Genomic DNA, 12,911 nt, shown 5'->3' with positions numbered 1-12,911 from the left:
TTTCATCAATGTGGTAAACCAGCACTTCAGTGGTTGTCAAGTTGCACTACTCTGACCCAGGTAGCATTCTTTTTTTGTGCCTTGCCCTCACATGGACTTTTGGCATTCTGTCCACAAACATACAATCTCTCCATGTCACACATAATGCTTGACAACACTAACTCACACAATTCATTCTTTGTAACTCTAGATTTTCCTGTGTTGAGCACTATGTGCTAACTCTGTCTCTTGGCAGAATGATTGGAGCAATATCTAGAAGTAATAGGTAGGAACATTAGTTAGTAGTAGTTGGTAGGAGCATTAGGTAGAAGTATTAGGTTGGAACATTAGGCAGGAACATCAGCCTCTGCCAGTGGCCTGGTAAGGCACAAAAGGCTAAGAAGCAGTACTGATAGGCCTTATCGAGAAGGTTCAGCTGGTCAGGCAATGATATACAGAAAAAGGATAACAACTTTAAATGATACAATTTATTGCTTTACAAAATTTATTATAAAACAAACACTAATTATAACATTCAATACTTTACATACAGCAGGCTCCAGATGGTTTAGTGTAATAGACAATTAAATTAGGATATTTTCCTTACAAGTCTGAAGAATAGTTCATGAAATCATAAAGTATCAATTTGTCAAAGTAACTGTGATGTGGACATAAGTGATGATCTGAAAACTTGCTGTAGCTACTATTTCAGTAAATATGTTTTTCAGAAAATAAGTGTATTTTTATATCTGAATAAGATCAATATATAGTGTGCATATGAAGGACTAAAAGAGTGATTAGACTTAAGGGGTAGAGTGAAAAAATATATACCACTACATGTCTTTTACTGAATGAAAAAATGAATGATTTTTCCAATGCCTTTTCAGTATCATAAACTTTGCATGTAAATATGTACATTAATGACTTTATTAATCTGAACCTATAAATTACTGAAACTATTAAATACAGTTCAATTCTCATTTAAAATCACAGTTTTTAAACAAGTATAAAACCAAATACTTTTTATGCTTCTGTAAAACTACGTGCATTATATCTGACCATTTCTCATATTACAATGCCCAACTAACAGAAGGTATTGCTAGAGGGTGCTCTTACTGTTCTAAGGTCTCATGGAATACAACACCATGAAATTAAGGATAGAGCCTACTGCAGTGGGTAACCTAAAGCATCACAGTTCCGGTCCAAGAGCTCTCTTGAAGTATCTTGCAGTTTTACCAAGAATCGCTGCAGCTCACAGCTCCCAAAGGCCTAGATGATACGATAAGGATTATTATGTAAATCAACTTAATTTAAATCATAAATTCTTTTTAATGTGTATTTATTTTTCAGCTATGTATGTACACTCACCACAAAAAGTAACGCTACCTTGAGTTCAATGGAATTTGAAATAAGCAATGTTACTCTAGCTATTTCCTAATCTTTTTTTTATACTTGATTGGTGATTGGTGTTTCCTGCATTATTATGGTAATGTCAGGAACAAGTGAAGAGTGGCCTTATTCGCTTACATCCTCTCTGTAGATGTCACGTATAAAGCTCCGAAACCAGAACCCCCTATTCACAGCCAAACCCAACAGACCCTTTGAAAGCTTCATATGCCTGGGATCAGCTCACTGACAGCATATGTCACCCCCTGTATACTGCACACCTCACATCCTCCTGTATGTTCAGTCTCTCCCTCCTCCTTGCTCTTTTTACCTCTGACTTCTGTCTTAGTCATTTTCTCCTCACTCATCCTCTCCATAAGTCCAAATAATTTCAACACGCCCTATTCAGCTCTTTCAAACATACTCCACTTACTACTACAGCTCTCTTACACTATTTCATACTCAATCTACCCTCCTCTCACCACATACTGTTCTTAAACATTTCACTTCTAGCACATCTACCATCTTATATATTTTGCACTCAGGGTCCAATGCTCACATCCATATAGCCCAATTGGGACTACTAAACCATCATATATACCCATCTTTGAACTCACAGATGCTAACCTCTCTTTCCACACAATACTAAATGCATCTGTACTGCCTTCCCCACCCTATAGATCATTTCTGCTCCTATAGTTCCATTCTCAGGTGTGCAAAACATGCCCTTCCTCCAGGTTCTTTCCATTCAAACTAACCTACCTATATCCCTTGCTAAACCTCATAACTATACTTTTATTCATATTAATTCTAATCTTCCTTCTTTCACACACTCTCCCATACTCAAACACCAGCGTCTGCAGGTTCTTACTCCGGTGTGTTACCAAAGCTGTGTCATCTGCAAGTAGCAACTGAGTTACCTTCCAAACCCCCTCCTCACACTCTCTCCGCAACCTTTGCATTTATCTCCTTACCACCCCATCCATAAACAGATTAGAGAGCTATTGTGACATCACATACCCTTGACATAGGACTACCTTCACTAGGAACCACTCACCCTCTTTCCTTCATACTTCTACACATGCGTTACTATTATTATTATTATTATACTTAACCGTTGTTTCCCGTGTCAGAGGTAGAGCTAGGACACAGACAAAGAATGGCCCATCCACTCATATACACATAAATGCCCATACATGCACATTATTTTTTTTTCATTACTTTGCTTTGTTGCTGTCTCCCGCGTTAGCGAGGTAGCGCAAGGAAACAGACGAAAGAATGGCCCAACCCACCCTCATACACATGTGTATACATACACGTCCACACACGCAAAATATACATACCTATACATCTCAATGTATACATATATATATATATACACACACAGACATATACATATATACACGTGTACATAATTCATACTGTCTGCCTTTATTCATTCCCATCGCCACCTTGCCACACATGGAATAACAACCCCCTCCCCCCTCATGTGTGCGAGGTAGCACTAGGAATAGACAACAAAGGCCCCATTTGTTCACACTCAGTTTCTAGTTGTCATGTAATAATGCACAGAAACAACAGCCCCCTTTCCACATCCAGGCCCCACAGAACTTTCCATGGTTTACCCCAGACACTTCACATGCCCTGGTTCAACCCACAGACAGCACGTCGACCCAGGTATACCACATCGTTCCAATTCACTCTATTCCTTGCACACCTTTCACCCTCCTGCATGTTCTGGCCACGATCACTCAAAATCTTTTTCACTCCATCCTTCCACCTCCAGTTTGGTCTCCCACTTCTCCTCGTTCCCTCCACCTCTGACACATATATCCTCTTGGTCAATCTTTCCTCACTCATTCTCTCCATGTGACCAAACCATTTCAACACACCCTCTTCTGCTCTCTCAACCACACTCTTTTTATTACCACACATCTCTCTTACCCTTACATTACTTACTCGATCAAACCACCTCACACCACATACTGTCCTCAAACATCTCATTTCCAACACATCCACCCTCCTCCGCACAACTCTATCCATAGCCCACGCCTCGCAACCATACAACATTGTTGGAACCACTACTCCTTCAAACATACCCATTTTTGCTTTCCGAGATAATGTTCTCGACTTCCACACATTCTTCAAGGCTCCCAGAATTTTAGCCCCCTCCCCCACCCTATGATTCACTTCCGCTTCCATGGTTCCATCCGCTGCCAAATCCACTCCCAGATATCTAAAACACTTCACTTCCTCCAGTTTTTCTCCATTCAAACTTACCTCCCAACTGAGTGACCCTCAACCCTACTGTACCTAATAACCTTGCTCTTATTCACATTTACTCTCAACTTTCTTCTTTCACACACTTTACCAAACTCAGTCATCAGCTTCTGCAGTTTCTCACATGAATCAGCCACCAGCGCTGTATCATCAGCGAACAACAACTGATTCACTTCCCAAGCTCTCTCTCTCTCATCCACAACGGACTGCATACTTGCCCCTCTTTCCAAAACTCTTGCATTCACCTCCCTAACAACCCCATCCATAAACAAATTAAACAACCATGGAGACATCACACGCCCCTGCTGCAAACCCACATTCACTGAGAACCAATCACTTTCCTCTCTTCCTACACGTTCACATGCCTTACATCCTCGATAAAAACTTTTCACTGCTTCTAACAACTTGCCTCCCACACCATATATTCTTAAAACCTTCCAGAGAGCATCTCTATCAACCTATCATATGCCTTCTCCAGATCCATAAATGCTACATACAAATCCATTTGCTTTTCTAAGTATTTCTCACATACATTCTTCAAAGCAAACACCTGATCCACACATCCTCTACCACTTCTGAAACCACACTGCTCTTCCCCAATCTGATGCTCTGTACATGCCTTCACCCTCTCAATCAATACCCTCCCATATAATTTACCAGGAATACTCAACAAACTTATACCTCTGTAATTTGAGTACTCACTCTTATCCCCTTTGCCTTTGTACAATGGCACTATGCAAGCATTCCGCCAATCCTCAGGCACCTCACCATGAATCATACATACATTAAATAACCTTACCAACCAGTCAACAATACAGTCACCCCCTTTTTTTTAATAAATTCCACTGCAATACCATCCGAACCCGCTGCCTTGCCGGCTTACATCTTCCGCAAAGCTTTTACTACCTTTTCTCTGTTTACCAAATCATTTTCCCTAACCCTCTCACTTTGCACGCCACCTCGACCAAAACACCCTATATCTGCCACTCTATCATCAAACACATTCAACAAACCTTCAAAATACTCACTCCATCTTCTCATATCACCACTACTTGTTATCACCTCCCCATTAGCCCCCTTCACCGAAGTTCCCATTTGTTCCCTTGTCTTACGCACTTTATTTACCTCCTTCCAAAACATCTTTTTATTCTCCCTAAAATTTAATGATACTCTCTCACCCCATCTCTCATTTGCCCTCTTTTTCACCTCTTGCACCTTTTTCTTGACCTCCTGCCTCTTTCTTTTATACATCTACTCATTTGCATTATTCCCCTGCAAAAATCGTCCAAATGCCTCTGTCTTCTCCTTCACTAATAATCTTACTTCTTCATCCCACCACTCACTACCCTTTCTAATCTGCCCACCTCCCACACTTCTCATGCCACAAGCATCTTTTGTGCAAGCCATCACTGCTTCCCTAAAACATCCCATTCCTCCCCCACTCCCCCTACCTCCTTCATTCTCACCTTTTTCCATTCTGTACTCAGTCTCTCCTGGTGCTTCCTCACACAAGTCTCCTTCCCAAGCTCACTTACTCTCACCATTCTCTTCACCCCAACATTCTCTCTTCTTTTCTGAAAACCTCTACGAATCTTCACCTTCGCCTCCACAAGATAATGATCAGACATCCCTCCAGTTGCACCTCTCAGCACATTAACATCCAAAAGTCTCTTTCGTGCGCCTATCAATTAACACGTAATCCAATAATGCTCTCTGGCCATCTCTCCTACTTACATACGTATTCTTATGTATATCTCTTTTTAAACCAGGTATTCCCAATCACCAGTCCTTTTTCAGCACATAAATGTACAAGCTCTTCACCATTTCCATTTACAACACTGAACAACCCATGTATACCAAGTATTCCCTCAACTGCCACATTACTCACCTTTGCATTCAAATCACCCATCACTATAACCCGGTCTCGTGCATCAAAACCACTAACACACTCATTTAGCTGCTCCCAAAACACTTGCCTCTCATGATCTTTCTTCTCATGCCCAGGTGCATATGCACCAATAATCACCCATCTCTCTCCATCCACTTTCAGTTTTACCCATATCAATCTAGAGTTTACTTTCTTACACTCTATCACATACTCCCACCACTCCTGTTTCAGGAGTAGTGCTACTCCTTCCCTTGCTCTTGTCCTCTCACTAACCCCTGACTTCACTCCCCAGACATTTCCAAACCACTCTTCCCCTTTACCCTTGAGCTTCGTTTCACTCAGAGCCAAAACATCCAGGTTCCTTTCCTCAAACATACTACCTATCTCTCCTTTTTTCACATCTTGGTTACATCCACACACATTTAGGCACCCCACTCTGAGCCTTCGAGGAGGATGATCACTCCCCGCGTGACTCCTTCTTCTGTTTCCCATTTTAGAAAGTTAATACAAGGAGGGGAGGATTTCCGGCCCCCCGCTCCCGTCCCCTCTAGTCGCTTTCTACGACACGCGAGGAATACGTGGGAAGTATTCTTTCACCCCTATCCCCAGGGATAATATACATATATATATACATATACACACACACACACACACACACACATATGCACATACACACACACACACACACATACATATATATACATATGAAAAATGTAAGAACAATTTAGAAACAAACTTTTAGCTTGAAATGAATGAAAAAAAATGAATGTCACATAATGGTTGTAAAAGTTTGTTCCATATTTCTTACCTTATAAAGCTGATGCCGCTCTGAAGCAATGATATCTGCTAACTGAAGACTTTCTTTGTAGTTTTGTGTAGAATGAAGGATGTTCTGCAGCAATGATGTGACCTACAATAATGAATTCTTCAGAATTAAAGTCAAGAAATAAAAGTTTCAAAGATTGGAAATGAACCCAGCTTATCTAATAAAGAACAAGGGTACAACATACTGTATAACTAAGCTCAGTGAAATCCTTGCCAGTGAGGATGTTGAAAGGAATTATGACATGAATACAATGTGTAAACCTAAAGTTTTGGTGGTAAATATAGCTGTAGACAGGAGAGAAAAAATTACAAGAGCCAAGATATAATTAAAGGAAAGACAATAGGAATTTTTTATTTAAAGATGTGTGTGGATCACATATAAGTACTCTTACAAGTTTTTGTTAATGTACATGGGTAGTTCTTGTGTGAAAGTAAATGATGGTAGTACTGAAAAAATGGTATGAAACAGATTTGAGCATCAAGGCTGTGTAATGTTGCCATGGATGAACCACAGTGGTGCAGAATGTATGTCACCCACGATATATGATGCCAGTGACAGTGGTTAGCCAGCTAAATCAGATAGCTGTGCCAAAAGGTTAATACCTCTTATCTTATATACAAGAGGATGCTGAAAGTACATGCATCTAATTGAAGTACATGTATCTAATTGAAGGACACTGTAGCAGTATAATGAAAATTATATGGAATAGCAAAAGACTGGATGTGTGCAAATGGGGACATTGTTCCTCAAGCTACCTCACTAAAGTGAGAATGGGTATTAGGTAAAAAAGAAAACAAGTGGTTTAGAACACTGTTCATTTCCATGAGTGTAATATGATACTGTATGCATTTTAACTATCCTTTGTAAGTGGGAATAATGCTAAAGATAACAAATCTTTACTTTTAGTAGGGGACATTATCTACATAAGTAGGATCAATATTCATACTATTTTGATTCAATATGGTGAAAATGTGTCAAAATTCACATAAGGTATGTATAATGTAAACTATTTTTTTTTCTTCAAATGTAGACCTACCATGCCCATGATGTTTCTCATGATCAGTAATCTCATTTCATCATTCAACGAGCTCAGAAGAAAGTCCTTCCTTACTCGTGCTAACAATACCGCTACTTTTCAAGAGGTCATCTAGTAACTTACAACTTAAGAAAACAGATTTTGAAATGGATGAGGAGGGATAAACATGAGGCATGAAAATGCATCAAGGTGAAAGCTGAGGTGCTGTTTTAACATCTCACTTCAAGGAAAGAACAGATGAAAGTCAATTTGATATGGAAATTTGAGATAGATGCTTGAACAAAGTATATCTAACGTAAAAATATCTCCAGAAAAAAGTAATGAGCACAACCTACCTGTGGTATATAAATGGACCTTAGTACTGACAAGTGATGTGCACGGTTAGGTTCAGGGGTGTCAGTTTGGACTTCACCGTTGTCTTCTTGCCCACTGGCTCCTGTAACATCAGCTTCCTGGTCTTCTAAAGCTGAATCCACCAACCAGCCACCCTCAGGAAACAGCAGGACATTGTACAAGCAGTCACATGCATTCTGAAGGGCAAATGATTTGAAAATATTTCAAACTTATACAGAGACTTTTCAAACCACCAAAATTTATTTTTTAACTTACCCTTCTTCTGCCTTACTAAGGTAGTGTCAGGAACAGACAATAGCCTCATCTGCACACATCTGTCATAAGATGTAACAAAACCAGAAAACTGTCATATATCCTAATTTCATATGCTCTGGTTCAGCCCAATGATGGAATGTTGCCACCTATACATCATATCGATCAATTCCATTCTATCAAATAAAGTCTTATGTCCTCCTGAATGCTCAGGCCCTAATATCCCAAACCCTCCATTCTATCCTTCCCAGTCTCTGTCCCCTACTCCCTCCAACTGATACACACAGATTCTCACAGTCAGTTTTTCTTTGTTCACCCTCTCAATATGCCTGACCCATTTCAGCATAACTTGGCTGGTACCCTCAATTGGACTGCACTTACTGCTATACCTGTCTTAGGTTGTCATTCCTTACATGATCAACATGCCTCATGCCACACACTGTATCATCCTCGGGCATATAATTTCCAACACAGCCATCCTCTTCCTTATTTTAGCATTCAATTTCCAAGACTTAAATTCATACAGCAGTGTAAGATCTACTACTCCTTTAAACATAGCCATCTTTGCACTTACGGACACTAACATCTTCCACAAACTTTTTAAAACGACCTAAAACCTTAGCCCCCAACTCTTCCAGTCTATGATTCAATCCAGCCTCTTTGATTTCCCTGCTGCCATGTCCCTTCTCAGGTACCTAAAGAATAAAGCACTCCAATTCCTACCCATTTAAATTTACATTCCAACCTTCCTTTTTCACTCCCCTGCTGCACCTCATGACCTTAGGGTTTGTCTATATTTACTCAACTTTCTCCTTTTACATATTCCCATTCTCTCTTACCTTTTCATGAAGATTCTGAGTCTGCCACAATAGTTATGATATTTGCAAACAAGAGCTCATTCATTTCTCATGCCCACCCAACCCAAGCATACTATTAACAAGGCCAATGCACTAAGATCCAAATATAAATAAATATGTAATGATAAAACGGAAGATGGCGGAATGCTTGCATAGTGCCATTGTACAAAGGCAAAGGGGATAAGAGTGAGTGCTCAAATTACAGAGGTATAAGTTTGAGTGTTCCTGGTAAATTATATGGGAGGATATTGATTGTGAGGGTGAAGGCATGTACAGAGCATCAGATTGGGGAAGAGCAGTGTGGTTTCAGAAGTGGTAGAGGATGTGTGGATCAGGTGTTTGCTTTAAAGAATGTATGTGAGAAATACTTAGAAAAGCAAATGGATTTGTATGTAGCATTTATGGATCTGGAGAAGGCATATGATAGAGTTGATAGAGATGCTCTGTGGAAGGTATTAAGAATATATGGTGTGGGACGCAAGTTGTTAGAAGCAGTGAAAAGTTTTTATTGAGGATGTAAGGCATGTGCACGTGTAGGAAGAGAGGAAAGTGATTGGTTCTCAGTAAATGTAGGTTTGCGGCAGGGGTGTGTGATGTCTCCATGGTTGTTTAATTTGTTTATGGATGGGGTTGCTAGGGAGGTGAATGCAAGAGTTTTGGAAAGAGGGGCAAGTATGCAGTCTGCTGTGGATGAGAGAGCTTGGGAAGTGAGTCAGTTGTTCACTGATGATACAGCGCTGGTGGCTGATTCATGTGAGAAACTGCAGAAGCTGGTGACTGAGTTTGGTAAAGTGTGTGAAAGAAGAAAGTTGAGAGTAAATGTGAATAAGAGCAAGGTTATTAGGTGCAGTAGGGTTGAGGGTCAAGTCAACTGGGAGGTAAGTTTGAATGGAGAAAAACTGGAGGAAGTGAAGTGTTTTAGATATCTGGGAGTGGATTTGGCAGCGGATGGAACCATGGAAGCGGAAGTGAATCATAGGATGGGGGAGGGGGCTAAAATTCTGGGAGCCTTGAAGAATGTGTGGAAGTCAAGAACATTATCTCGGAAAGCAAAAATGGGTATGTTTGAAGGAATAGCGGTTCCAACAATGTTGTATGGTTGCGAGGCGTGGGCTATAGATAGAGTTGTGCGGAGGAGGGTGGATGTGTTGGAAATGAGATGTTTGAGGACAATATGTGGTGTGAGGTGGTTTGATTGAGTAAGTAATAATAGGGTAAGAGAGATGTATGGTAATAAAAAAAGTGTGGTTGAGAGAGCAGAAGAGGGTGTTTTGAATTGGTTTGGTCACATGGAGAGAATGAGTGAGGAAAGATTGACCAAGAGGATATATGTGTCAGAGGTGGAGGGAACGAGGAGAAGTGGGAGACCAAACTGGAGGTGGAAGGATGGAGTGAAAAAGATTTTGAGTGATCGGGGCCTGAACATGCAAGAAGGTGAAAGGCGTGCAAGGAATAGAGTGAATTGGAACGATGTGGTATACTGGGGTCAACGTGCTGTCAATGGATTGAACCAGGGAATGTGAAGCGTCTGGGGTAAACCATGGAAAGTTCTGTGGGGCTTGGATGTGTAAAGGGAGCTGTGGTTTCTGTGCATTATAACATGACAGCTAGAGACTGAGTGTGAACAAATGGGGCCTTTGTTGTCTTTCCTAGCGCTACCTCGCACACATGAGGGGGAAGGGGTTGTTATTCCATGTGTGGCAAGGTGGCGATGGGAATGAATAAAGGCAGACAGTATGAATTATGTACACGTGTATATATGTATATGTCTGTGTGTGTATATATATGTATACATTGAGATGTATTGGTATGTATATTTGCGTGTGTGGACGTGTATGTATATACATGTGTATGTGGGTGGGTTGGGCCATTCTTTTGTCTGTTTCCTTGCGCTCCCTCGCTAACGCGGGAGACAGTGACAAAGCAAAATAATAATAAAAAAAAAAAAAAATAAAAGGGAAGATGGGGATGACTGGAAAGTGAAAATGAGTATAGTTGTAGCAACAAAAATAGGTATAAAAAATATGGGAAACCCAGTAGTGACCCACCTCAGTGATAAGGCAGTGGTAAGGAAGTAGAAAGAGAAAAAAGGAAAACATTAGGGGATAAAACATTGTAAGGGACCCACTAACACTGTAAGCAATTTCATGGTGAGCAAGTCAAATCATAATATAACAATGCTTGACAAGTGTTTCCAGCATGCCATTTATTCTGCAACAGTAGAATGAGCAAATAGTTAAGCTAAGTGAGGTATCACAAGACTGCTTATGAGAAAGACTCGATAAATCAATAAACAGACCATGGTTGCTGTTCCTTAAGACTCTGGGCACATACAGTGTTAGTACTCACTTTAGTAATAAGTTTTAATGTATGTTGCCATCGCTCCATTTCACCTTTGTACTGTTGTTCTGCCTGCTCAAATGCAACCTTCTGTGCAAATCCTGAACCAGGTGCAGGTTTCTGAGGAGCGGATGGCCTCTTCTGATGATAGTGGTCAAACCAATCTGTGAATGATTCCTGTGCATCCTGGGGAAACATACACCGTTTTGTTAATGTACTTCAAAATAAAAAGGTAAAATTGGGAGATTCAGGATATCTTTAAAGGATACGTTCATGAAAGATGGCGAGATCAAAGTGTGCTTTTGGTGCTAAGTCAGAACAGTCTAAATACTCCACTTAACAATATATGCTTACATCATGGGATCTTAAAAAACAATGATAATACACACACACACACATATATATAATTTTTTTTTTCATATATATCCACTATTTCCTGCATTAGCAAGGTAGCATTAAGAACAGGGGACTGAGCTTTAGAGGGAATATCCTCACTTGGCCCCCCTTCTCTGTTCCTTGTTTTCAGAAGACAGACTTAACATTCTCATTCATAAACACCACTTCAAAAAATGGTTTAAGGTGAGGACCACAGGATAGGTAAAATGCCTGTATAGTAAATGTTCAAGTTACAGTGGTATATATATCTGGTAAATTGAATGAGGAGATGATGGAATGCACAGAACATGATTAATGAGAAACAAAGTGGCTTCAGGAGTGGCAGAGGATGTGTTTATCAGGTGTTTGCTTTGAAGAAGTTGCATGAGAAATAATTACAGAAACAGAGGGCTTTTAATGTAGCATTAATGGGTATGGAGAAAGCATATGACAGGGTTGACAGAGATGCTTTGAAGAAGGTTTCAAACATGTAGTATGGGTGGAAATGTCCTATAAACAGTAAGGCATTTTTATCAAGAGCATGGTGTGTGTGTGAGTAGATGAGAATATTGCAAGGATTAAAGACAAAGTGAGTTCTGTAGCAGGGGTGTGGTGTCATCATGGCAGTTTAATCTGTTTATGGGTGGGGTGGACAGGGAGAATGTGAGGGTCTTTAGAAAATACTGTACAATGTATTGCAATAATAACTCTGCTATGATTATGAAGAAAAGCATAAACAATATCGAAGAAAAGATGTAACAAAAGAAAAAAAGAACAAGGAGTACATTAAAATTGACAGACAAAAGAGGAAGAAAAGACTTACCAAAAAGGTCCTAATGCATAAGTATTCTCGCACAACATTTTCTGCATGTGGTGGAAGTTCTGATGAACCTGTTTCAGCTTCATGCTCCTTCACTATTACATTCACAGAATCACTTGGAATCTGTGGGGTAGGATATTATTTTCTTACCTTAACTATCCTTTTATCTACAAATAAGATCATTAAGTCCTAAAAAAGTAAAAAGTTTACAATACTGAACTCTTAACTAGAGTGAGTGCTTTTTTTAATTTGTCAATATCACTTACTTTGTTGATAGCACAACTTACTCATGCATTCCTATACCACAAATTTAAAACCTCAGTAAACACTCTAATATGCATTGTACACTCACTTTTCTTAGTCTTATCTATCCTATCAAAAACATTTCAGATACAAATTTTTCAACTAAACTCTGTTATAATACTAAGTTCAGCAAGTTATGGTAAAACATAGCACTTGAACCCCTAAACCTCAGCAACCATATTTACACAGACCTAACACAGAGAGTGGAGTCATAT

The 12,911-nt window shown here is 39.8% G+C and overlaps 1 protein-coding gene across 2 annotated transcripts in view; it reads right to left on the bottom strand.

The window, feature by feature from the left end:
* Positions 1-466: 466 nt before the first annotated feature.
* The window catches only part of Nup107 (nuclear pore complex protein Nup107), a 30,827-nt gene continuing 18,382 nt past the window's right edge, over positions 467-12,911 (bottom strand). For both annotated transcript variants that reach the window (XM_071683993.1, XM_071683994.1), the window contains exons 14-18: positions 12,397-12,516; positions 11,208-11,384; positions 7,731-7,925; positions 6,342-6,443; positions 467-1,248 (exon numbers count right to left, since the gene is read on the bottom strand). In XM_071683993.1, the coding sequence (XP_071540094.1) occupies positions 1,144-1,248; positions 6,342-6,443; positions 7,731-7,925; positions 11,208-11,384; positions 12,397-12,516 (699 nt within the window). In that variant the 3' untranslated portion in view covers positions 467-1,143. The remainder of the gene's footprint in view (positions 1,249-6,341; positions 6,444-7,730; positions 7,926-11,207; positions 11,385-12,396; positions 12,517-12,911) is intronic.

This window comes from Panulirus ornatus, chromosome 37 (assembly GCF_036320965.1).
Source record: "Panulirus ornatus isolate Po-2019 chromosome 37, ASM3632096v1, whole genome shotgun sequence".
Taxonomy (NCBI): domain Eukaryota; kingdom Metazoa; phylum Arthropoda; class Malacostraca; order Decapoda; family Palinuridae; genus Panulirus; species Panulirus ornatus.
The sequence above is the reverse complement of the archived record's forward strand: the minus strand, read 5'-3'. Positions and strand labels throughout refer to the sequence as shown.